Consider the following 27,173-nt stretch of genomic DNA (forward strand, 5'->3'; position numbering starts at 1 on the left):
TAAAAGTTCAATATAACTGTTTCCTCACAAATATCATACCTACAATAACAAGAGGGCCAAGATGGCCCTAGTTCGCTCACCTGAGAGGAGTCGGTTCATTCAATCTTTACCAAATGTCAAACTTTACCTAGATATTGACCAGACAAACAACCTGGTCAAGTTTCATCATTATTGAACCAAAAGTCTGGCGTAGGGAGTGTTTTTGTTTTTGTAAGATTTGAAATGGTGACCTATATTTTGAGTTGACCCCCCTTACCAAACATCAAACTTTGCTTACAAGGATTTTGTATAATAAAATGAAAATTTGGACAATCTAAGGGCAATAATTATGGCATTAATTATGTGATTTTGCTCATCATCAAACTTGACTTATTTTGCATTACCATTGGTAATGGGGGTATAACTATTGCATCAAAGCCAGCAGTACGCAAACTATTAAATCAAAGCTACCAGTATAGAAACTATTGAATCAAAGCTACCAGTACGCAAACTATTAAATCAAAGCTACCAGTATAGAAACTATTGAAATAAAGCTACCAGTACACAAAATATTGAATCAAAGCTACCAGTACACAAAATATTGAATCAAAGCTACCAGTACACAAAATATTGAATCAAAGCTACCAGTGCAGAAACTATTGAATCAAAGCTACCAGTACACAAACTATTGAATCACAGCTACCAGTACAGAAACTATTGAATCAAAGCTACCAGTACAGAAACTATTGAATCAAAGCTACTAGTACATAAACTATTGAATCAAAGCTACCAGTACACAACTTATTGAATCACAGCTACCAGTACAGAAACAATTGAATCAAAGCTACCAGTACATAAACTATTGAATCACAGCTACCAGTACAGAAACTATTGAATCAAAGCTACCAAACAGCATTATCTTATTGATTTCAATGCATATTTTGCTGTCCAATTGATTGGTAAGATATTCAATATAAACTATTTTTGAAAAGATCCATTGTTTTAACATATTTATGGACCTTATTTTAAATGACCAGCTGCTCATTTTGTACATATTCTGGGACACTTCCAGACGCCAGGGCTTCATGGTTGATCTCTGCATATTCCACCCTGAAATAGACAAAAAGAAAAACTTCGAATTTGCCACAAACATCTTTATTACCCCAGCACCAATTTTTCAGTAATGTTAACCCTTTCAGCGCTGGAACCGAATTTTAAAGGCCATTGCAAACAGTTTGGATCCTGATCAGCGCCACAAAGCGTGGTGTCTGATCAGGATCCAAACTGTTTGCTATTCTGATAGCGGTCTTTGAAACAAGAGGGCCATCAGGCCCTAAGGCGCTCACCTGAAAGCCAAAGGAACTAGACTATTCTGAAAAAAAATGCAAGCTGATTCATGAAGATTATGAAGATTATTTTGGACCAAAAAAGTGACTTTTAACATGTTTTTTTACATTTGACCTTGTGACCTAGTTTTTGAGCTCATATGACCCAGCTTCAATCTCTGGCAAAATTTCATTGGGACAAATGTTCTGACCAAGTTTCATGAAGATTGGCCAATAAATGTGACTAATATAGTGTCAACAAGTTTTCACTAAAGCCATATAAGGACAACTGCCCCCCCCCCCCCCCTGGCGGCCATGTTTTTCAACAAACCATAACCATTTTCAAACTCACTCAAGCTATTGTTAGAACAAATGTTCAGATCAAGTTTCATAAAGATTGGATAATAAATGTGACTTCTAGAGTGTTAACAAGGTTTTGTAGTAAATAGCCATTTAAGGAAAAATGCCACGCCCCCTTGCGACCATGTTTTATTTACTGATCTCAACCATTTTTGAACTTAGCCCAGATATTATTAGTTCAAATATTCTGACCAAGTTTCATGAGCATTGGACCACAAATGTGACTTCTAGAGTGTTAACAAGGTTTTACCATACAGTAAAGCCATATAAGGAAAACTGCCCCGCCCCATGGGGGCCATGTTTTTCATTCAACTGGAACCATTTTTGAACTCGTCCAAGATATTATTGGGACACATGTTTTGACCAAGTTTCATAAAGATTGGACTAAAAATGTGACTTCTAGAGTGTTAACAAGGTTTTACTATAGCCATATAAGGAAAACTGCCACGCCCCCTGGCGGCCATGTTTTTCAACCAACCGGAACCATTTTCGAACTAGTCCAAGATATTATTGGGACACATGTTCTGACAAAGTTTCATGAACATCGGACAATAAATGTGACTTCTAGAGTGTTAACAAGGTTTGCTATATATAAAACTGCCACGCCCCCTGGCGGCCATGTTTTTCAATCAACCGGAACCATTTTCGAACTCGTCCAAGATATTATTGGGACACATGTTCTGAGTAAGTTTCATGAAGATTGGACAATTAATGTGGCCTCTAGAGTGTTAACAAGGTAAATGTTGACGACGCACGACTCACTACGCACAACGGACAAAAGGCAATCACAATAGCTCACCATGAGCACGTTGTGCTCAGGTGAGCTAAAAAAGTAAAGCAAATGATGCTTTTAGAAATTCAGCAGACACCAATTTAGCAGACAACAAATATCCCAGCATGCAAAGGGTTAAAGGGCAAATAACTCAGGAAAAGATGTACATGGATTTTTGGACATGAAAAGTGTCTTACAAATGAACACTTCATAGTGATGACATATTTGAATTTCAATTAAATCACACGAGAAGTGTGGAAATGTTCGCTCAACAAATATGTCTCACTAAATTAATACTGCTCTACCTTCACAGCGACTCCATTTAAATATGCTTTTTTATCTTATTGATCACTCATTAATCCAAAAGAAGCTCTTCATTGTAAATTTTCAGAAAAATAAACAAAAGACAGCCCATCATTTTGTAATGTACATGCAATTACCGGTATATTCTAATAGGAACATAAACTCTATTTACTTGTTAATATTTCATATGTATCATTGTGATCACAAGTGGGCCATTCTATTACAGTAAGTATGAAATATTATTAAGTATGAAATATTTACTCAAATGGAACTTGATAATTAAGAGATATAAGCAACCTATAAGAACTAAGTAAATGTATCAGCTCATAAAGACTTAGTATCCTAATTATGACTTTGTTTTTTATATTTTTATGTTTGGCTATTGTTAAAATCTCAATTCTTTATCCATTGCTAAAATGTAGTGACTCCATTTAAATCATTTTATGTTAAGATGTGTGTTGTATGAACTGTTGGGTATCACACATGCAAGTCATCACTTGTCTTCAAGAAAAGATGAATGGTAACCCTTTCAGTGCGGGAACCGAATTTTAAATGCCTGATAATCATCCTGGATTTTCCTTGTTCCAAAGATTATCACCCATTTATAAGAAACTATTGGATACAGTAACCCTTTGAATGCTGGGAAATTTGTCTTCTGCTAAAATGTCGTCTGCTGAATTTCTAAAATTAGCATTTTCTTCGATTTTTTTCAAAGAATACTATCAGAATAGCAAACAGTTTGGATCCTGATGAGACGCCACGTTCTGTGGCGTCTCATCTGGATCCAAACTGTTTGCAAAGGCCTTCAAAATTCGGTTCCCGTACTGAAAGGGTTAATAACAATGACATAAGTTATTAGCAAGCAGTGTTCATACATGTACTGGGAAACCAATATTATTTGTTGGACACTTTTTGTGTGTGATTTTTCTTGGACTTTGGTGGATTAAAAAATGCAAGCTAAAGTTACCGATAGGAAGCCATCTGTTTGATGATGCAGTTTTCAAGTTATGAAGAAATATTACATGCAAGTGCGTTCGCAAAAAGATTCATGGCAAACCAGTGCATTAAAATGAGGCAAAGAGCAAGTAATTTTCTAGAGTAATTTTTTTCAATCCAATTTACTTGCATCACAAAGAAAATTGCTTCAATTAAAATGTGTCAAAACATAACATTTATATAATTATGTAGGGTAAGCCATTAGTTTTGTATGCATAAAGGTATTAAGAATAAATAAGTGGGGATTAAAACTGAAGCAGAATCCAGCTTATGTGAAGTAAGCATTTTCACATATTTATTATCTGCTTTGCATAATTTTTAAGTAGTATTCAACTTAAATTTATATATAAAAAACCCTTTGCAAAGCATAAAACATATATGCTCAAACAAAATAAGTTATTACTAATTTTGACCACTGGATATTTTATTAAACCCCTGAAAATTTTAGGGACCATGTTATTTAACTCCTGGCCCCAATTTCTTAAAAATGCATGAAGCAAGGACCCATATTCACCAACAATTCTTTACGAATAAGAAAAAAAGAAAATTCTTAATTCTTTTCTTTTCTAAGAAAGTTCTTAGGTAGATTCTTTATTCACAACTTAAAGCTTTCTTTACAAAGCATTACTTGTAAATGATATAAGCAGCATTGGTACCCGGCATTTTCAAAAGCGGGTGTTCTTGAATTGGAGTTGAATATTGGCCCTGTTTTAATAGGATTGGTTCAAGCCCACTTTCTTGCTTGCAAGTGTGCAATAATTTCATTTTAAAAAAGTACAAGATGTTATAGAAAACTATATGAGATCTTTACAGTACAAATACTATTTTGTACAACATAATCAACTTTAAATACATAAAATGAATCAATGAAATAAGTCTCTTCTGCAAGTTATTCTAAAACTGGGCTTAACTATTATTTTTAAATGAGGTCCTGCTACTAATCTGATAAAGTTTAAAGATTCAGTGAAAATATATTAAATGTTTCCTGACATAAGTTACCTGCCTAACCCAATATTAAAGGGACCTATTAACAAATATTTTGGAATCTATTAAAGTTTGTCATTAAATGCTTTAAATTGATAAGTGTAAAGAAAGAAAACAAGAGGGCCTGAAAGGCCCAAAGTCGCACACCTGAGATAACAAGATATTATTGGGACAAATCTTCTGACCAAGTTTCATGAAGATCGGAAAATAAATGTTGCCTCTAGAGTGTTAACAAGGTTTTACTATAGCCATATAAGGAAAAATGCCCCGCTCCCTGGCAGCCATGTTTTTCAACCAACCGGCCTCTTTTTTGAACTCGTCCAAGATATTATTGGGATGAATATTCTGACCAAGTTTCATGAAGATTGGACAGTAAATATGGCCTCTAGAGTGTTAACAAGATTTTACTACAGTCCAACCTGCCCGAGTGACCGCCTGTGAATAGCGACCAGTTGTCAATAACGACCACATTGATTTCCCCCGGAACGATTTCACTATACTCTGTACCTGCGAATAACGCCCACCTGCCAACAACGACCAGCGACCGCAATTTTACATTTCCAAAGTCGAATTTGATAGCTAACAACGACCACGTCAATGACCAGCGACCACCATTTTACATTCCCAAAAGTCGAGTGACTAACAAAATCGTTTTAATTATCATAATATAACGTTTCATAATGAATAATTTAGATTTGACAAAACAGCATACACTAACTTATTAATACAATGACAATATATTTTTTTTGAAGGATTTTCTATTAAACTTTGTACGTTGTCATCGATTTGCAAAATAAAAAATCTTGTATTCCTTGAAAGAGGCTTACAGTGACCACTTCAATCATAACAATTAACGATTTCACAACTGTCAATAAAACAATGACCGCCATAATGCTGTGATAGTCACGTGATAAACATGTTACCAGTGCACTGGTCGGTCGCTATGGAGATATTGGCAAGTGACAGTTTACTCGATAGCTGTTTTTTTTGTTTATTTAACACACATTGCTAATTGGTAGCCACCTGCTTCTTTTATGCATTTGGCAGTTTGACGAAGGTGTAAGAAGTTGCCTTTTTTATTTTATTGGCTCGCGATTATTCATATACTAATTGCCGAAAATATCAAACGTTTGGGGCTTATATCAACTTATAAAGGAAATTTACGGTTTCTTTACAATTACGATGCAAATTGTACACATACAATTTAAATTTATTCCTTTCTTAAATTTCTCCGTGATACGACGCGCATAGATGATAGATAAGTAAATTGTCAGTGAAAGTTAACCATTGTGGCATCCAAGCGTTAGTTCGTTAGTTAGTTTATGTTTGTAAATTGAAATAATACATGTAAATATAAAACACAACTGTGATCTAAATTCTTTTTTACATTATACATGCTTTAGTATTCACACATTTAAACAATAGAGCACATACATCATACGGTACCTGTTAAAAGCCTACTAGCATATTTTGCAAAGTTTCAATCGACCCTGCGAATAAAGACCACCTGTGAACAAAGACCACAACGACCAAATCCCTCGAGTGGTCGTTATTGGCAGGTTGGACTGTATAGCCATATTAGGAAAAATACCCCGCCCCTTGGAAGCCATGTTTTTCAAGCAAACATAATTATTTTCAAACTCATCCAAGATATCCTTATCTTCCGACCAAATTTCATGAAGATTGGACAATGAATGTGGCCTCGAGAGTGTCAACAAGGTTTTACTAAAGCCATATAAGGAAAAATGCCCCGCCCCTGGTGGCCATGTTTTGAAAGAAACCAAAACCATTTTCGAACCCATTCAAGATATCATTGGGAAAAATCTTCTGACCAAGTTTCATGATGAACGGAAAATAAATGTGACCTCTAGAGTGTTAACAAGGTTTTACTATAGCCATATTAGAAAAAATGCCCCGCCCCCCTGGTGGCCATGTTTTTCAACCAACCGGTATCATTTTTTAACTCGTCCAAGATATTATTGAGATGAATCTACTGACTGAGTTTCATGAAGATCGGACTATAAATGTGGCCTCTAGAGTGTTAACAAGATTTTACAATAGCCTATAAAGCCATATAAGGAAAAATGCCCCGCCCCTTGGCAGGCATGTTTTTCAAGCAAATGTAATCATTTTTTAACTCATGCAAGATATCAATAAGACAAATCTTCCGACCAAATTTCATGAAGATTGGACAATAAATGTGGCCTCTAGTGTGTTAACAAGGTTTTACATAAGCCATATAATATTGCCATATAAGGAAAAATGCCCCGCCCCCTGATGGCCATGTTTTTAAAGAAACCAAAACCATTTTCAAACTCGCCCAAGACATAATTGGGACAAATCTTCTAACTAAGTTTCATGAAGATCGGAAAATAAATGAGGCCTCTAGAGTGTTAACAAGGTTTTACTAAAGCCAAATAAGGTAAAATGCCCCGCCCCCTGGCCGCCATGTTTTTCAACCAACCGGCATCATTTTCGAACTCCTCCAAGATGTTATTGGGATGAATCTTCTGACCAAGTTTCATGAAGATCAGACAATAAATGGGGCCTCTTGAGTATAACAAGATTTTACAATAGCCATATATAGCCATATAAGGAAAAATGCCCCACCCCTTGGCAGCCATGTTTTTCAAGCAAACGTAACCATTTTCAAACTCATTCAAGATATCATTTTCTGAACAGATTTCATGAAGATTGGACAAAAAAATGTGACCTCTAGAGAGTTAACAAGGCAAATGTTGACGCTGCACAACGCACAACGGATGACGCACGACGGACAAAAGGCAATCCCAAAAGTTCACCATGAGCACGTTGTGCTCAAGTGAGCTAAAAAGTAATCCTCAATAAGGCTTGAACCACTGACCCTTGGAAAAAAGTAAAAAACTTAAACCACTCGGACATTCATGCTCATACGGAGAGTGGCATATTTTATATTGAATATATAAGCAATCCTCCTAAGGTAACAAAATATAACAACAACAACAGAACTCTCCAAATTATTCAATCCTTTCGCTTGTGTAACGCTTTATAATCTTCAGGTTTGTATATTGTCAAACCGTGAATATAATGGATATTTTAGAGCATGTAAATGTAGGTAAGGTAAATGTTTAGTATAATCGTTTCCTCGCAAATATCATAACAACAAAAATGTGCAAATCTGAAATAATTTTTTTATAATTTTGTCAATTTATCAAAACTTGAAAAGGTCCCTTAACAGTCAATTTCATATTGTGCATTCCATGGTTGCTAGTGCGATTCTAATAGTTACACATGTACATTAATGAGCTTTAGACAGTGGTTTCAGTAAACATGCTGAAAGTTGTATAAGCACAAATGATATGTTTATGCATTTTTATTGCATACATAAAAGAAAACTTTTTTTTTGTATTTAGAAATGTAAAAAAAATACCTAAATAAAGATCATTTAATAGACTGAAATGTTTTTTAACGATAATGATGCCATCATGTAAACAAATAAAGGAGATCATTTAATAGTCTGAAATGTTTCTAATGATAACGATGCTGTCATGTTAGCAAATAAAGGCTTTGTTTCTCTTCAAACACAATTATCTCAGCAAATAGATGTGATAACGGCATTACATTTTCATGATTCATCAAGCAAAGATAATTTGATAATAATCTACAGATTAAACAACACATTTTGTCATTCAGGCATTTTTTTTGCATGATGCAATACATTTATTTAACTTTTATAAAATTACTGAATTTACAGAATTAATTAAAAATTATCTGAAAAGCAAACATCATCAACTCTTTTTTTTGTACAACACCATCAATTATAACAATGTACTTTGAATCAATTAAATAAGTCACTTAAGCCAGGGTTTCAAAATAAATTAGGTGAAGCCTATTTATTTAGCCTCAATTGCAGCCAAAGCCTAAGGCTTATTGCAGCGATATCAAGTTCCTTTCCTTGGTTGAACCAGTACTTGGTATCTTTTGGAGAGATCTAAAGAAAATTCCCACACATGGGATCAAACTTGTGACCTCCGGGTCTCTAGGCGGATGCTAAAATCGCTACACTAAAGTATTGAAATCCCTGTGTAACAAATCTCCTTTACCCAGACTGTGTACATGACTCTCCTCCGTTCAAAGAAACAGCTGTGGTGGTCACAGTGGCCGTGTTGACTGGCATATCACCATAGCTCAGGGGGTCTACATCAGCAGTAGAGCTGTGGTAGCGCTGGTGGCGGTGGCGTCGACGCTCATTATCTCTGAAAAGAGTGTTTAAGGCCTAAATTATATTACTTGCTTCCACTTTCCCACCACTTTCTGAACCAACCCAAATTTGTTGTGTTGCCTATACAAACTTATTTTGGTATTCCAGGTTGTTAAATCGATCTTTGTGGCTACATTCACTCATAATTGCTCATTAAACTTGTAAATATCAAATAAGAGACCAGATTTATGCTATTGGTCAGGAATGGTGTTGTGTCCTATCCAGGGTGCAGGATCACGTGATATTGTGGGGTACACAATTGAACGTTAATGGATGTAAACACACCGATATGTGGTCCTTTTCTTCAAATTAAGAAGTTCAACTAGTGCATTAAAGACAGTTTTTTTATGCTGCTTATGGCAATGTGAAATACATCAGATGAGTTTATTTAATATGCCTGTATTCTTGGCCAAAATATGGATGTGTAAAACATTCATGTACACGGTTATGCTGCACAAAACATGAAATTTTGGCACCGATTTCAGACGTATTCAATGATTTATTCTTCAATCTTAAGATATCGGCACAAACGGCAAGAAAAACTGTCTTTTATGCACTAAAAATCTCTGCAAATGTATTTCAATACATGTACCTTGTTATATTTGCAAAATAAAGTTCTTAAAGGTGTGTTAACATTCTTTCCAGCCCATGTGTAAACCCCTGTGAATCCTGAAATAAAACTGGGGTCACCACCTAAGAACGCACTCGAGACTTAAATTCACACTTGGCCCAGAATTATTTACAAAACAAGGGTTAATAAAAATTCCGCCCTGAAGTGTATTAATAAATATAAGCAGCATGAACAATATTCCATACCAGAAATCAAATTTAGACATTAAAACAAGGACAAAGTTCCATACCAGAAATCAAATTTAGACATTAAAACAAGGACAAAATTCCATACCAGAAATCAATTTAGATGTTCAAAGTTGAAACAAGGACAAAGTTCCATAACAGATATCAAAATTAGAAGTTCAAACAAGAAAACTCAAATTACTTGAGACAAACAAAAATGTAACTAGCCCGCATATATAATATAAAACTGAAACTGCAAGCCTGATCAATGATAAACCACTGCAAGGGTTTGCTGGGTTGCGCTAATTTCCATCACTGAATACCTCTGCAGTGTGCCTGGAGCACTAGCACTGGCATGCATAGACCGGTGGTAGCGTTCCTCCCCGTCCAGGTTCAGCGATACGGTGCGGTAGTCACGCTCAGTTCGGCCGGACAGCAGGGGCGTGTCCCGGTTGCGAGAGAGGTGGCGTAGATTTAGTGAGGCTCTACGGATTGAGTTGTACTGCAGGAGTTGCGTTCTGCAAGGTAAGGCAGTGAGCCTCAGGTAGTTAATTGTTACAGCACATATTTTTTTTTTGCTTTCCATGGTTTATAGAGAAATATTAGTGATTAAAACTAACAATTTGTTGTTTCAATCAATGACAAGTAACAGTGAAAATTATTGATAATGATGTTGTTTTCATTACGTTACCACGTCATAATTTCAGCATAAATAGAAAAATAATCATTTGATGGATTTGTTGGAATATCAATTTTATTTCACTCTTGATCATAGAAAAAATATATTTTCAATCGTGGCTCCGCCACTCTTGCAAATATTTGTTTCTGCGATCACTTGTGAATTAAAATCGATATTCCACAAAATCCAACAAATAATTCCTCTATGTATTGCAATTTCAGAAGAATAGATTTTTATTCTTTTGGGACAACAAATGCATAAAAATACGTTTATTAAATTTTTAGATTTAATGCCTACATTTGCATCGAAACATATTAGAGTTTTAACAAGTTTGAAAAAGGTTCACTGAACAATGATTCATTTGTAGTTGTTTATAAAATTCTGTCAAGTAGATGAGAAAAGAACAGAATATTTTATTTCGATTTAAACATATAGTTACAGCTCCTCATTATCAACATAAACATATGCAATAACAGCTTGCGTTTGAGGTACTTACAAAACATACATCGTTTTTGAGGAATGTAAAATGTTCAAAAAAAATATGGACCGTGCTCTGTGAAAAGGGTTCTTAATGCATGTGTGTAAAGTGTCATACCAGATTAGCCTGTGCAGTCCAAACAGGCTAATCAGGGAATTCACTTTCCATCTAAACTGGACTTTTGCTAAAAAGTGACTTTCTATAAACGAAAAATATCATAAAAGCGGAAATTGTCGTCACCTATGCAGTCTGCACAGGGTAATCTGGGACGACACTTTGCGCACGTGCATTAAAAACCCAATTTATTGACCAATAAAAATGATACTGGTTAAGAATAATTTCTTTAGTAATACAAAAGTTAGACACTCAGGTTTGAGTGTTAATTTTTTTTAACTGGGTATTAAAATAACAATGATTGTTGTATTTATATACAGTTTAGAATAAGCGATTAGGCAGAGTTGGCAACTGTCTATGGGCCCCGCGTCTTTAAGGTGCCCCACCAGACCTCGACAATTATTTTTTACTAACTTATCTTATGACTTGACAAAGCCAATTATTTTATATCAATGATAAATTCTGATTTAATACTTGATGATTTATTTGCAAAACCTATGGTAGGCTAATTAAAAAAAATTGCAATTGACTGGGCACTGGCATTCTTGTAGGCACTGGGCCGAATAGGGGCCTGGGGCCTGGGGCTAGGGCCCCAATAGTTTCACATCCTATGGGCCTCCCACAGCTTAATCGGACACTGTTTACATGTATTATCCATAGCAAGATAAAATAAGTGTCTCGCTCAAGTATTTCTATAATTTAAAGGGACATTTTTTCTCTCCAGATTTTCAACTTTTAAAATGATCTAATTACATGTATTTACTAACAAATATATACTGTTTGAATGGAAACAAACAATTATAATAGAAAGAAAAAAACACATCCATCAAGATTTTAACCTGGTTCCTTTGACATCAACTGCCTACTTGTTATTACTCAGTCTTTGAAATTCATATTTTAAAATTACTATCCTGTTCAGCTTCAAACTTTTAGCCTAAAAAGCCTGATATTATATGAAAGAAAATGAAAGCAGAACTTGATTTAGCTTATTCAAATAATGATAAGAGTTCGCTACATTTTTGTATTTACTCTGCAATTTTTGCCAGGCATCATTTTAAACCAACAACTACTTGTACCTAATCAACACAATATCATTATATGGGAAGTCATGACTAGATGCATGATGACACATAAAAAGATGCTTCAGTATTCACCCTAAATATAAGCCCTTACTGCCATTCCTGGTGAAATGTTATTTAGGCTTCTACAAATAAAAAAATTATATAGACAAACACAAGTGTTTAGCTTTTTTATAAATATGTAGCTTGCAGTGTCTAAAACTTACTCATCCGAAAATGTGGTACTCTTTTTCCTGAAAAGAAACAAGGAGAGCATAATTATTTACTGGTTAAGATAGATTACTGATTTTAATTCACCAGTGATTTAGATGGAGAACATATTTTCATATGTACAAGGAATTTTGCTTCGAAAGACATGTTAAATGTTGTGTAATTACTCTAAAACACAGTATTATAAACTAGATTTATGTCAGCAATAGGTCAAGCCTTTTGTAAATAACCCTTGTAATTATATCACAAGCTGCATCATGCACATGTTTGACCTTTGACCTTTAGAGTGACCTTCGTCTTTCCCCAAGAGGTCACACTACTTTTCAACATTGTGTGTTGTGGTAAATTATTTAAAACTGCATAAAGAATGATGAAGTTACAAGTCCGTACAAGTTGTGCTTTGGCCAAATGTAACCTTTGATCTTTAACTTTGACCTTTGATGTAAGGAGATAATGTAAGGGGACATATGTGACACAACATCTTGTCATGGCTGATATTTGTGGTAAGTTATTTTAATTGCATGATGAATGACACAGTAAACGTCCTCATAAATTGTTTTAGAGCAAAATATTTTACATTTGACCTTTATCTTCAAGGTAGGGGGACGGGAATAAAACTTGACACACCGACTCCTCATGGAGGTCATTTATGGTAAGTAATTTAAAAAGTTACAGACAGGACAAGATGTTGTAGGCCCAAATTTTACTTTTGACCTCTGAGTATGAACTTGACATTGGAGGTAGAGAGGCATGTGTTATATGCCACATACCATCTCATCATTATGGTCATTTGTGGTTAGTAATCCTTTAAACGAAAAATACTATTAAAGCGGAAAGTGTTGTCCCTGATTAGCCTGTGCGGACTGCGCAGGCTAATCTGGGACAACACTTTACGCACATGCATTATGCCCGGTTTTCTCAGAACACGACTCATATAGTTTTCTAGTTGACTGACTGATAACTAGTGCTTCAAACCAGCATGATAGTAATTAGAATAAAACATTATTTCAAATGCTTTAATACTGGGAATGGTGAATGGTGATCTGTTGTGTTATTGTCAATTACCAGGCTCCTTAATAATATTTAGTCTGTTTCATTAAATTTAAATAAACTATTATAGATGTATAAGTTGCTATGAAATGATTGTTTTGCTACCAATGAAATTTAAAGTATGGTATACAGATAACGGACTGATTACACTCATTACAGAATGCTTGATTTTTGTAATAGTTTAAAAAGTTACCTTTCTGGTAAAAAAATATAACATTTTAAGGGGCAAAAAGGCACTTTACAGTGTAAGTAAATAACTTTACAGATAAGAAATTCATTAAAGTTATGTCTTTGAAATGTTACATTTTGGAGAAAATTTGGCCATTTGAGGGGAAAAACATTTTTTTTTAATTATTTCAACTATTGAATAATAAATTCAAATCCTTTCACATTTTACCTTTTACATGAATGACGGCACATAAGGATACTGGTGAAGAAGACAATTGTGAACATGATGATGCCAGGAAGGACAACAATGTAGAGGAATTCGAGGAACATATCCCGACATCGCCCATCTCCACATTCCATCTCAGATCCAATCTCCATTTTTCTGAAAAATTCAGGAATAAGTAGCTACATTAATATATAAAAGGGAAAATAGTGTACTTAAATTTGTCAATTGGGTCAATAAATTCCATACATAACTTAAAATTTGCTATTGTTGCTATATCATGGAACAGTTTTCTCAGTCAAATGAGAAAATACAATATTTTCATGATTTCAAGATTTTTTCTTGATAAAACATGGTCACAATATTTCTCGTGACAAAGCCTTCAATCTGGGTCATGTGTGTCCAAAAACTAGGTCACAAGATCAAATCTTAGAAAAGCCTTGTTACCATTCAAGGGGCCATAATTTATCAATTACCAACCAATCTTTATGAACTTTTGTCAGAATGTTTATCTTGACAATATCTACGCTGCATTTGAATCTAGATCATGTGTAACCAGAAACAAGATCATCGGGTAAAATTAAGTTGTTCTATCTTCATTTTGTTTAATAGGACATGTTTTATGTTGTTTCTGTTGGAACAAATTTAAAAATAATATGAAATAATTGTATTTTATTTATAACAAATACATAATGATAATAATGCTGGAGATCTTTTTCTTGTATTTAACAGTGGAATGCGTTTTTCCACAAAAATATGTTATTTTCCAAATGGTGCACCAGTGACTTTTAGTTTTAATTCTGTCGCCAGGTGGTGAAAAGTGTGCGGACAGTCCGGGACTCGAACCCGGGACACCTCACTTAAAGGGCGAGTGCTCTCCCGACTGAGCTAACCGGGCCGCCACACATTTTTACACCAATCCCGCTTTAGTTTCGCATCGTGACATTCTCCCCTGCCAAGTTGGAATTCGTCCTCGAATCACAGGGAACAGTGAAATACTGGTCCCGACAAACCCATGGGCAGGTTCTATGGAGAACTGCAAGCGTCACAGCCCCACGTTGGGCGCCATTGTTGCCGGGTGGTGAAAAGTGTGCGGCCCATCCGGGACTTAGTATTAAGCTCGATTGGTCATTGTCTGCGTGGGTACTACTTAAATGTACCCAAGGTACTCTTAAAGTATAGTTAAATGTAGCTGCTTACGAAAAATATACTAACATGTACCCCGCCAATTTAGACTGTGTAACCGAGTTTCATTCCCGCACAAAATCAAATTTTGTTACACATGCTTTTGCATATGCAACAACAGTTTCTATGCGCAAAACCTGCCTCAACATGCTTTTTGAGAAGAAGTTTAGATAATAAAGAGCACATTTTACAGAATATTGACATAAATATAAAGATAAGTAATTTAAAAAACATAGCCAACTAAGACCAAATAAGCGTTAGAATTCCCAGATACGTTTCAGTAAATATTCAGTACATTTAACTTTACTTAAGAGTACCCGGGGTACATAGAAAAAGTACCAGAGCTGACAATGACCAATTGAGCGCTATTTAACCCACACTAGTAACGTGTGAAAAATATATAATGACCAAAATTGTTGTTGAATTACTAGTTCTTCTTGAATGCTCTTAGCTTTTATGAGTACATATGTACAGCTCAGACCCGGAGGATTAATATAGCTGGGAGTTGTATTAGTGCAACTAGTTGAAGTACCTGTGATTAAACCTATTTTCCTGCAAGATTAATTGGATGCCATTGGATCCATCAAATTTATTGAATTACTAATGACTCGCCCCATAACGACTCGCCCCATGTTTTATAAGGACTTGCCCCACCTTTATAGCGACTCGCCCCACATACATAACGACTCGCCCCATCATAGCGTACATGGTATCATTTTCTTGCAATTTGTTTATAGCCTAGTATCCGCGCTAATTGTTCACACATACACATTAAAAGAACCGCCAATCAATTAGCATTTTAAAGTAAAGTTTGTGTGAAAAACACAAAAAGACTAATTAAAATGCCCTTCATTTAAGGGTTTTAAAATAGATTCGAAACGGGACACAAATATATAGTAACTTTTATTAAATATTTAAGATTATTTGGATACACAAATTTATAATTTGCAATAAGATTTTTCATTTTCATAGAAGCATCGCACCAATTATAAATTAATAGTAGATATTAATTCTCTAGACATGCGTGTATAGAAGTTCATATTCATTTTTTGTTAGTTTTGCAATCAAAAACATAGTAACTTTTATTAAAAATTAAGTTTTTTTATATGCATATTTATAGTATGCAATAAGATATTCATTTTTGTAAGTTATGCACAAAGCCACAGGCCCGTACCCAGGCCATTGGCCCGGGCCCCCCACCCCAGCTGGATGTTGAATTATAATTTTTTAAATAATGGGCCCACTGCAAAATTTTCTCTCGTGAAAGGGCCCACAGTACACTTTCCCTCCATACAAAACAGCAGCTATGTTTTATTATCCCTGATAAACAAGGGGATTAGTGCTCGCCAATGGAGATAAGCCCCTAGGCAATGTTTTTTTATCGCCTTGTACACACATCTGCGATCAGTCCCCCATTGTGATTCTGAATGCTTCATCTATCAATGGCTGATGTAACATGTAATTTGATTAGTCAAGGAAAGAATAGCAGCAAATGGAAGCAACTGCTACAGGAGGTCGTAGACTATGGTCTGATAATTGCTGACGCAGGTTTTTTTTTCCTTCTTTGAGAAGGCCATATCCCCTAGACGTATATTTCCCCTCTAAAAGTTTGAATTTTTTTTTTTTTTAAACCTTTAATTGGAAAATTGTTAGGTCCCAATTGGGAATAATATATACTTTTTTTACATTGTGAATGGGGCCCTGAATTTGAACGGGAACAGAAACACTGACAAAGGTATTAAAGGGGCCTTTTCACAGATTTTGGCATTTTTTTAACTTATTCATTAAATGCTTTATATTGATAAATGTAAACATTGGATCGTAAAAGCTCCAGTAAAAAATCAAGAAAAAAATTAAAAAAAAGGAAAAGAACATTGCCCGGAGCAGGTTTCGAACCAGTGACCCCTGGAGTCCTGCCAGAGTCCTGAAGTAAAAACGCTTTAGCCTACTGAGCTATTCCGCCGAGTACACATTCGTGACGTATTTTATACCTTATATAAGCAATCTTCGTAGTTTCACAAAATTTAACGACAAAAACAGAACTCTCCAAATTATTCAATCGTTTCGCGTTGCAACGCTTTATAATTTTTAGGTTTTAAAATCGTCAAAAGATGCAAATAATGGCTATATTAGAGCATGGTTAATGTTCAGTATTACTGTTTCCTCACAAATATCATAACTAAAACGAAAACTTACGAATCTGAATCAACTTTTTTCAATTTTGTCAATTTACCAAAGCGTGAAAAGATCCCTTTAAAACTGAGTATTTATCATTTTTAAAAGTAAATCACTAAAAAAGACTACGGATAGATAGTTGAAGTGATATTATGGGCATCTAACAGTTTATATGTGTCTATCGCAACCGTTGTTTATTTTTGGTGTTTTCACTTCATATACACTTATATTTGTTAATGCAGCATCAACATACTAAAACAATATCCCGGAAAGAGAAAAATAATGCATTTGAATATCAACCGTACTTTCGTTTGACAACTGATCATGCATGTACGATGTGATACTAAATTTAGTTTTAGTGCAGATTCGTTCATAGGACACCATTTTGTTTTACGGATCATTTCGGCTTACAGGACTCACCAGTCACGTAAAATAGCGAATATAAAATATATTTTTATAAACAACTGGTAGCAAGATGAGTTGCAGATAATTGGACAGTAACCACATTTTAAATAACTCTTTTGACCCTAATATCACTTTAACATGTTTGTTAAAAAGAAAAACAGATTCATAAATTTGTCCAGCAACAGATAAGCATTTGGCAGAATTCAGTATTTAAAATAATTGAGTACCGAGAACAGAGTATAATGTCAAATTATTAATGGTTCATTGGTAAAAAAATAAGTAAAATTGAAACAACAAATCGATCTCATTATATAAGTTAACCTGATCCAGTGTAGAAAAATATTGTATTATTAATTTATCTGTTTCCTTGATTTTTTTTGAAAACAGTAAAATATTTTAAATTGATTATTTAAGACTTTCATTATTTCCCCCCAAAGTAAGGCGTAATTCCCCCCCCCCCCCCCCCCAAATAGAGAGGTGATATGGATAATCGTCATTAGTTTAAACATGTATGTTTCATATTCACACCAATGTTTAAAGCTTAAGACTTCCGAAATGGGCTGATTTACTTGTTATATTCCATAAATTAATATCACAAAATAAGGTTTGTATAAGCATTAAAATTACCTTGCAAAGTGCCAAATTAAAAAAATCAATATATATATATATATATATATATATATAGTGAGGGGGGACCCGGCCCTCCCAAATTCTCGCAGGTTGGGCCCTCCAGTCAAAAAATCCTGCGTACAGCCCTGAGCCATATTTTAATTTTTATGGTGTTAAACCGAATCCTGATGGTTATCAAACTATGCCGAACCGTAAATTCATCTTCTGAATTGATTTCATTTACATAACCATATAAAATAACATTTAATTTTAAAAGGGCGAGTCGTTATGTATGTGGGGCGAGTCGTTATATAGGTGGGGCGAGTCGTTATAAAACATGGGGCGAGTTGTTATGGGGCGAGTCGTTAAGGGGGTGAGTCGTTACATTACCAATTTATTCAGGACTTACAAATTAGCAAATGGCTACAAATGATACATTTCCATTTGGCTACAAGTTTTTTCTTCACCCATCCAAAATAATAATAAATAAATTGTAAATTTGGCTACAGAACATTTTGATCCAGTCGGAGCCCTTTCCGCCTGGGCCTACCAGAACTTTAAAACTTTAGGAATTGTAGTCAATATAGCCTTGTGGCAATGACAAAACTTACTTAAGTGACCTGTTAAGCGATAGCACAAAAACTTCCTTAAAACTTTTAACGATTCAGTCTCAGCATCCAATTACGGAATTACACGAACAATGCGGAATGAGGAGTCGGATGCTATCGGGATCTGTCATATCAATCGTGATACATCGGCTATCTCGGATTCCTCCGTAAGATAGGCTATGAAATAAATCGTCTGCTGATCCAGAGGTTACACATGCCCAATTAATTTCCTTCTTTGTTATATATAGAATTCGCAATCTTTGATCTCAAATTTCACCATGACCGAGCGATAAGCCAATATATAACTATACATGACTGGAAAGGTGGTTTCATAAACTTACAAAAAAACTGCATTTGAAAAAATTCTATACGGTGTAACTCAAAATAATTACCTTAGAGCATATGAACCGGTTTTGACAGCTACCGGCACTGCCATTTGAAGGCAAAAACCATGCCCTACTATTGAGGCTGGCAACCACTAACATACAAAGAAATGCACAAATCAGGCCTTTTGCCCTGTGACTTACACATGTACCTTTAAACTGACACCTAAACTCTTCATTTCAGATACATTTTTAAAATCTTATGCACCAGGACCTGCATCATATGTACTAAGTAGCAAACCGACTGCATGTAACCCCCCAAATTCCACTTCCGTTTAGGATAATGTAACCTATAAGGGAACCCAACCCCTTCAAATTTGAATTAAAGGCACTTTTTCCAGAGGTATAATCTGTTTTAAAAAAGATCACAAAGTTCCAGTACCATGACACACAGATTTATTCATTAAAGTTGACGTTGAAAGCGTCACGCGTAACAGCGTTTCGCGTCAAGAATTAAGGTAGAAAAGCCGACCTTGGTTACATCATACAGACAGCACTTAGACTCCATACAAGGCATCACTTTCGATTCTAATAGCATAGCAGATGTAACATATGACTTAATAAGTGAAAACAAATCATCAATGGCATTATATGTGCATCATAGCAGGTTTTGAACAAGATCCGAACAAACTTTTTATATATTTTTTGGCACATTTTAGGTAAAATCCATGTAGAAGCAGCATTTCTGATGTCATTTGACCCAACAAAAGGGCTTGCTCGCATGGGAAAACAACACACTTTACTTCCTGACGCAAAAAAAGTCATCGTCAGACATGAGCTTTAAGTTTTCTGTCACACCTGGACCTATGATTCCTCGGCTCGAGTTCCGTCTCGGACAGGCTCCGGAAAGTGTCAGTCTGGCCCGGGTGCTCAATTCCGTGTAATCTGAGAAAACAAAAAGTTGTTTAGTGCACATTTACCCATTACGGTGCTAACTTATGTAAGTGAGATACAATTAGAGTAAGCTTTCAATAGTCTGTGTGGCTTTATTTACTGTAAACGGATAAGTCACCATGCCGGCATCACATTGTCGGGCACACTGGCAAAGTTATCGCCACAAAATGTGGTTTCAGAGCTGCAGTAATTGTAAAAAACAACAATTTGCCTAATTTTGGTGACAAAAGTGTGCCATGATATCAAAGAAATCATTTTACAATAGATTTCATTGAAAATAACAGCGTACTAACCTGCAAAGACACCGATCCTCTCGACACGACTGGGCGAGTGTTGAGGGCCGTCTCCGAATCAGTCATACTGTGCAGTTTTTGATGGCCTGTCACTTCAGCCGGACTTGTAAACCAATTGGACAGCAGTTCAGGCAGAGCTATAGACTAATTCCGACACCACCTAAAAATGTACATTTAGGTTTACGTATAATATTGAGGTCACTTAAATACAGATTCCCTGCTGTTTTTCACGCACGGTCTATCACAACAACATCGTTCCAAGAAAGAAAGCATAATATTATTATCCTTTTTGTGTTTTCAGCTGAATACTTGATTTAACTTGAACTCAGCAAGATATCCAAACAGGAAAAATAAGGCAAAGTAGTGTTATTCTGAGTAGATCTGCCTGGCGGGATTGAAAGCGAAGGCAGATAGCAGTGTCGGTCCAAAATTGCTTGCATGGAAAAACAACACACATTACATTTTAAATAGTAAAAGGCTAAAAGTAAACAATAGCAATAAATACAGATGAAATAAAGACAGGAATTAGGTTCATTATTGAGATTGATGCAAATTAATGTCAAAATGTCACTGAAAAACAATACCGAGTGTTTACGTAGTCTTAGAATGTGTCTTCGGAACAGGTTTCGGAGTGATTTTCAAGCATTTACCCCCCTTAGGACCCCAAGTGCAACAGCCCAATTGCAAACAGCCCTTAATTGGGTCAAAATGACATCTGGTAGTTATGTTTTGCAATACAGAGAGTTTTTGATGGTAAATTGTCAACATTCTGGAAGACGACTAACTTGGTCGGAAGTTCTTAAAGGTTACACATGCCCAATTAATTTCCTTCTTTGTTATATATAGAATTCGCAATCTTTGATCTCAAATTTCACCATGACCGAGCGATAAGCCAATATATAACTATACATGACTGGAAAGGTGGTTTCATAAACTTACAAAAAAACTGCATTTGAAAAAATTCTATACGGTGTAACTCAAAATAATTACCTTAGAGCATATGAACCGGTTTTGACAGCTACCGGCACTGCCATTTGAAGGCAAAAACCATGCCCTACTATTGAGGCTGGCAACCACTAACATACAAAGAAATGCACAAATCAGGCCTTTTGCCCTGTGACTTACACATGTACCTTTAAACTGACACCTAAACTCTTCATTTCAGATACATTTTTAAAATCTTATGCACCAGGACCTGCATCATATGTACTAAGTAGCAAACCGACTGCATGTAACCCCCCAAATTCCACTTCCGTTTAGGATAATGTAACCTATAAGGGAACCCAACCCCTTCAAATTTGAATTAAAGGCACTTTTTCCAGAGGTATAATCTGTTTTAAAAAAGATCACAAAGTTCCAGTACCATGACACACAGATTTATTCATTAAAGTTGACGTTGAAAGCGTCACGCGTAACAGCGTTTCGCGTCAAGAATTAAGGTAGAAAAGCCGACCTTGGTTACATCATACAGACAGCACTTAGACTCCATACAAGGCATCACTTTCGATTCTAATAGCATAGCAGATGTAACATATGACTTAATAAGTGAAAACAAATCATCAATGGCATTATATGTGCATCATAGCAGGTTTTGAACAAGATCCGAACAAACTTTTTATATATTTTTTGGCACATTTTAGGTAAAATCCATGTAGAAGCAGCATTTCTGATGTCATTTGACCCAACAAAAGGGCTTGCTCGCATGGGAAAACAACACACTTTACTTCCTGACGCAAAAAAAGTCATCGTCAGACATGAGCTTTAAGTTTTCTGTCACACCTGGACCTATGATTCCTCGGCTCGAGTTCCGTCTCGGACAGGCTCCGGAAAGTGTCAGTCTGGCCCGGGTGCTCAATTCCGTGTAATCTGAGAAAACAAAAAGTTGTTTAGTGCACATTTACCCATTACGGTGCTAACTTATGTAAGTGAGATACAATTAGAGTAAGCTTTCAATAGTCTGTGTGGCTTTATTTACTGTAAACGGATAAGTCACCATGCCGGCATCACATTGTCGGGCACACTGGCAAAGTTATCGCCACAAAATGTGGTTTCAGAGCTGCAGTAATTGTAAAAAACAACAATTTGCCTAATTTTGGTGACAAAAGTGTGCCATGATATCAAAGAAATCATTTTACAATAGATTTCATTGAAAATAACAGCGTACTAACCTGCAAAGACACCGATCCTCTCGACACGACTGGGCGAGTGTTGAGGGCCGTCTCCGAATCAGTCATACTGTGCAGTTTTTGATGGCCTGTCACTTCAGCCGGACTTGTAAACCAATTGGACAGCAGTTCAGGCAGAGCTATAGACTAATTCCGACACCACCTAAAAATGTACATTTAGGTTTACGTATAATATTGAGGTCACTTAAATACAGATTCCCTGCTGTTTTTCACGCACGGTCTATCACAACAACATCGTTCCAAGAAAGAAAGCATAATATTATTATCCTTTTTGTGTTTTCAGCTGAATACTTGATTTAACTTGAACTCAGCAAGATATCCAAACAGGAAAAATAAGGCAAAGTAGTGTTATTCTGAGTAGATCTGCCTGGCGGGATTGAAAGCGAAGGCAGATAGCAGTGTCGGTCCAAAATTGCTTGCATGGAAAAACAACACACATTACATTTTAAATAGTAAAAGGCTAAAAGTAAACAATAGCAATAAATACAGATGAAATAAAGACAGGAATTAGGTTCATTATTGAGATTGATGCAAATTAATGTCAAAATGTCACTGAAAAACAATACCGAGTGTTTACGTAGTCTTAGAATGTGTCTTCGGAACAGGTTTCGGAGTGATTTTCAAGCATTTACCCCCCTTAGGACCCCAAGTGCAACAGCCCAATTGCAAACAGCCCTTAATTGGGTCAAAATGACATCTGGTAGTTATGTTTTGCAATACAGAGAGTTTTTGATGGTAAATTGTCAACATTCTGGAAGACGACTAACTTGGTCGGAAGTTCTTAAAGGTTACACATGCCCAATTAATTTCCTTCTTTGTTATATATAGAATTCGCAATCTTTGATCTCAAATTTCACCATGACCGAGCGATAAGCCAATATATAACTATACATGACTGGAAAGGTGGTTTCATAAACTTACAAAAAAACTGCATTTGAAAAAATTCTATACGGTGTAACTCAAAATAATTACCTTAGAGCATATGAACCGGTTTTGACAGCTACCGGCACTGCCATTTGAAGGCAAAAACCATGCCCTACTATTGAGGCTGGCAACCACTAACATACAAAGAAATGCACAATCAGGCCTTTTGCCCTGTGACTTACACATGTACCTTTAAACTGACACCTAAACTCTTCATTTCAGATACATTTTTAAAATCTTATGCACCAGGACCTGCATCATATGTACTAAGTAGCAAACCGACTGCATGTAACCCCCCAAATTCCACTTCCGTTTAGGATAATGTAACCTATAAGGGAACCCAACCCCTTCAAATTTGAATTAAAGGCACTTTTTCCAGAGGTATAATCTGTTTTAAAAAAGATCACAAAGTTCCAGTACCATGACACACAGATTTATTCATTAAAGTTGACGTTGAAAGCGTCACGCGTAACAGCGTTTCGCGTCAAGAATTAAGGTAGAAAAGCCGACCTTGGTTACATCATACAGACAGCACTTAGACTCCATACAAGGCATCACTTTCGATTCTAATAGCATAGCAGATGTAACATATGACTTAATAAGTGAAAACAAATCATCAATGGCATTATATGTGCATCATAGCAGGTTTTGAACAAGATCCGAACAAACTTTTTATATATTTTTTGGCACATTTTAGGTAAAATCCATGTAGAAGCAGCATTTCTGATGTCATTTGACCCAACAAAAGGGCTTGCTCGCATGGGAAAACAACACACTTTACTTCCTGACGCAAAAAAAGTCATCGTCAGACATGAGCTTTAAGTTTTCTGTCACACCTGGACCTATGATTCCTCGGCTCGAGTTCCGTCTCGGACAGGCTCCGGAAAGTGTCAGTCTGGCCCGGGTGCTCAATTCCGTGTAATCTGAGAAAACAAAAAGTTGTTTAGTGCACATTTACCCATTACGGTGCTAACTTATGTAAGTGAGATACAATTAGAGTAAGCTTTCAATAGTCTGTGTGGCTTTATTTACTGTAAACGGATAAGTCACCATGCCGGCATCACATTGTCGGGCACACTGGCAAAGTTATCGCCACAAAATGTGGTTTCAGAGCTGCAGTAATTGTAAAAAAACAACAATTTGCCTAATTTTGGTGACAAAAGTGTGCCATGATATCAAAGAAATCATTTTACAATAGATTTCATTGAAAATAACAGCGTACTAACCTGCAAAGACACCGATCCTCTCGACACGACTGGGCGAGTGTTGAGGGCCGTCTCCGAATCAGTCATACTGTGCAGTTTTTGATGGCCTGTCACTTCAGCCGGACTTGTAAACCAATTGGACAGCAGTTCAGGCAGAGCTATAGACTAATTCCGACACCACCTAAAAATGTACATTTAGGTTTACGTATAATATTGAGGTCACTTAAATACAGATTCCCTGCTGTTTTTCACGCACGGTCTATCACAACAACATCGTTCCAAGAAAGAAAGCATAATATTATTATCCTTTTTGTGTTTCAGCTGAATACTTGATTTAACTTGAACTCAGCAAGATATCCAAACAGGAAAAATAAGGCAAAGTAGTGTTATTCTGAGTAGATCTGCCTGGCGGGATTGAAAGCGAAGGCAGATAGCAGTGTCGGTCCAAAATTGCTTGCATGGAAAAACAACACACATTACATTTTAAATAGTAAAAGGCTAAAAGTAAACAATAGCAATAAATACAGATGAAATAAAGACAGGAATTAGGTTCATTATTGAGATTGATGCAAATTAATGTCAAAATGTCACTGAAAAACAATACCGAGTGTTTACGTAGTCTTAGAATGTGTCTTCGGAACAGGTTTCGGAGTGATTTTCAAGCATTTACCCCCCTTAGGACCCCAAGTGCAACAGCCCAATTGCAAACAGCCCTTAATTGGGTCAAAATGACATCTGGTAGTTATGTTTTGCAATACAGAGAGTTTTTGATGGTAAATTGTCAACATTCTGGAAGACGACTAACTTGGTCGGAAGTTCTTAAAGGTTACACATGCCCAATTAATTCCTTCTTTGTTATATATAGAATTCGCAATCTTTGATCTCAAATTTCACCATGACCGAGCGATAAGCCAATATATAACTATACATGACTGGAAAGGTGGTTTCATAAACTTACAAAAAAACTGCATTTGAAAAAATTCTATACGGTGTACTCAAAATAATTACCTTAGAGCATATGAACCGGTTTTGACAGCTACCGGCACTGCCATTTGAAGGCAAAAACCATGCCCTACTATTGAGGCTGGCAACCACTAACATACAAAGAAATGCACAAATCAGGCCTTTTGCCCTGTGACTTACACATGTACCTTTAAACTGACACCTAAACTCTTCATTTCAGATACATTTTTAAAATCTTATGCACCAGGACCTGCATCATATGTACTAAGTAGCAAACCGACTGCATGTAACCCCCCAAATTCCACTTCCGTTTAGGATAATGTAACCTATAAGGGAACCCAACCCCTTCAAATTTGAATTAAAGGCACTTTTTCCAGAGGTATAATCTGTTTTAAAAAAGATCACAAAGTTCCAGTACCATGACACACAGATTTATTCATTAAAGTTGACGTTGAAAGCGTCACGCGTAACAGCGTTTCGCGTCAAGAATTAAGGTAGAAAAGCCGACCTTGGTTACATCATACAGACAGCACTTAGACTCCATACAAGGCATCACTTTCGATTCTAATAGCATAGCAGATGTAACATATGACTTAATAAGTGAAAACAAATCATCAATGGCATTATATGTGCATCATAGCAGGTTTTGAACAAGATCCGAACAAACTTTTTATATATTTTTTGGCACATTTTAGGTAAAATCCATGTAGAAGCAGCATTTCTGATGTCATTTGACCCAACAAAAGGGCTTGCTCGCATGGGAAAACAACACACTTTACTTCCTGACGCAAAAAAGTCATCGTCAGACATGAGCTTTAAGTTTTCTGTCACACCTGGACCTATGATTCCTCGGCTCGAGTTCCGTCTCGGACAGGCTCCGGAAAGTGTCAGTCTGGCCCGGGTGCTCAATTCCGTGTAATCTGAGAAAACAAAAGTTGTTTAGTGCACATTTACCCATTACGGTGCTAACTTATGTAAGTGAGATACAATTAGAGTAAGCTTTCAATAGTCTGTGTGGCTTTATTTACTGTAAACGGATAAGTCACCATGCCGGCATCACATTGTCGGGCACACTGGCAAAGTTATCGCACAAAATGTGGTTTCAGAGCTGCAGTGAATTGTAAAAAACAACAATTTGCCTAATTTTGGTGACAAAAGTGTGCCATGATATCAAAGAAATCATTTTACAATAGATTTCATTGAAAATAACAGCGTACTAACCTGCAAAGACACCGATCCTCTCGACACGACTGGGCGAGTGTTGAGGGCCGTCTCCGAATCAGTCATACTGTGCAGTTTTTGATGGCCTGTCACTTCAGCCGGACTTGTAAACCAATTGGACAGCAGTTCAGGCAGAGCCTATAGACTAATTCCGACACCACCTAAAAATGTACATTTAGGTTTACGTATAATATTGAGGGTCACTTAAATACAGATTCCCTGCTGTTTTTCACGCTACGGTCTATCACAACAACATCGTTCCAAGAAAAGAAAGCATAATATTATTATCCTTTTGTGTTTTCAGCTGAATACTTGATTTAACTTGAACTCAGCAAGATATCCAACAGGAAAAATAAGGCAAAGTAGT

General features: G+C 36.1%; 1 protein-coding gene and 1 long non-coding RNA gene across 5 annotated transcripts; both read right to left on the reverse strand.

Annotated features, from left to right (window-relative positions):
- Window positions 1-976: 976 nt before the first annotated feature.
- Window positions 977-18,870, reverse strand: LOC127858440 (uncharacterized). The gene is made up of 6 exons (XM_052395614.1): window positions 18,741-18,870; window positions 13,762-13,914; window positions 12,311-12,337; window positions 10,078-10,272; window positions 8,802-8,954; window positions 977-1,089 (listed from the first exon to the last, which is right to left on the reverse strand). Exons 2-6 carry the CDS (start codon window positions 13,908-13,910, stop codon window positions 1,005-1,007), a joined length of 609 nt encoding a protein of 202 aa, XP_052251574.1. The 5' UTR covers window positions 13,911-13,914; window positions 18,741-18,870; the 3' UTR covers window positions 977-1,004.
- A 629-nt stretch (window positions 18,871-19,499) lies between these two features.
- Window positions 19,500-26,944, reverse strand: LOC127858018 (uncharacterized). Of its 4 annotated transcripts, none has more exons than XR_008038725.1 (8): window positions 26,807-26,944; window positions 26,419-26,505; window positions 24,644-24,803; window positions 24,254-24,340; window positions 22,476-22,635; window positions 22,087-22,173; window positions 20,308-20,467; window positions 19,500-20,005 (listed from the first exon to the last, which is right to left on the reverse strand). It is a non-coding gene; the product is annotated as an uncharacterized LOC127858018 (long non-coding RNA). The 4 variants fall into 4 exon arrangements; XR_008038728.1 differs by having other exon boundaries at window positions 22,027-22,173; XR_008038727.1 differs by having other exon boundaries at window positions 24,194-24,340.
- Between the last annotated feature and the right edge of the window lie 229 nt (window positions 26,945-27,173).

This window comes from Dreissena polymorpha, chromosome 14 (genome assembly GCF_020536995.1).
Source record: "Dreissena polymorpha isolate Duluth1 chromosome 14, UMN_Dpol_1.0, whole genome shotgun sequence".
Lineage (NCBI taxonomy): Eukaryota > Metazoa > Mollusca > Bivalvia > Myida > Dreissenidae > Dreissena > Dreissena polymorpha.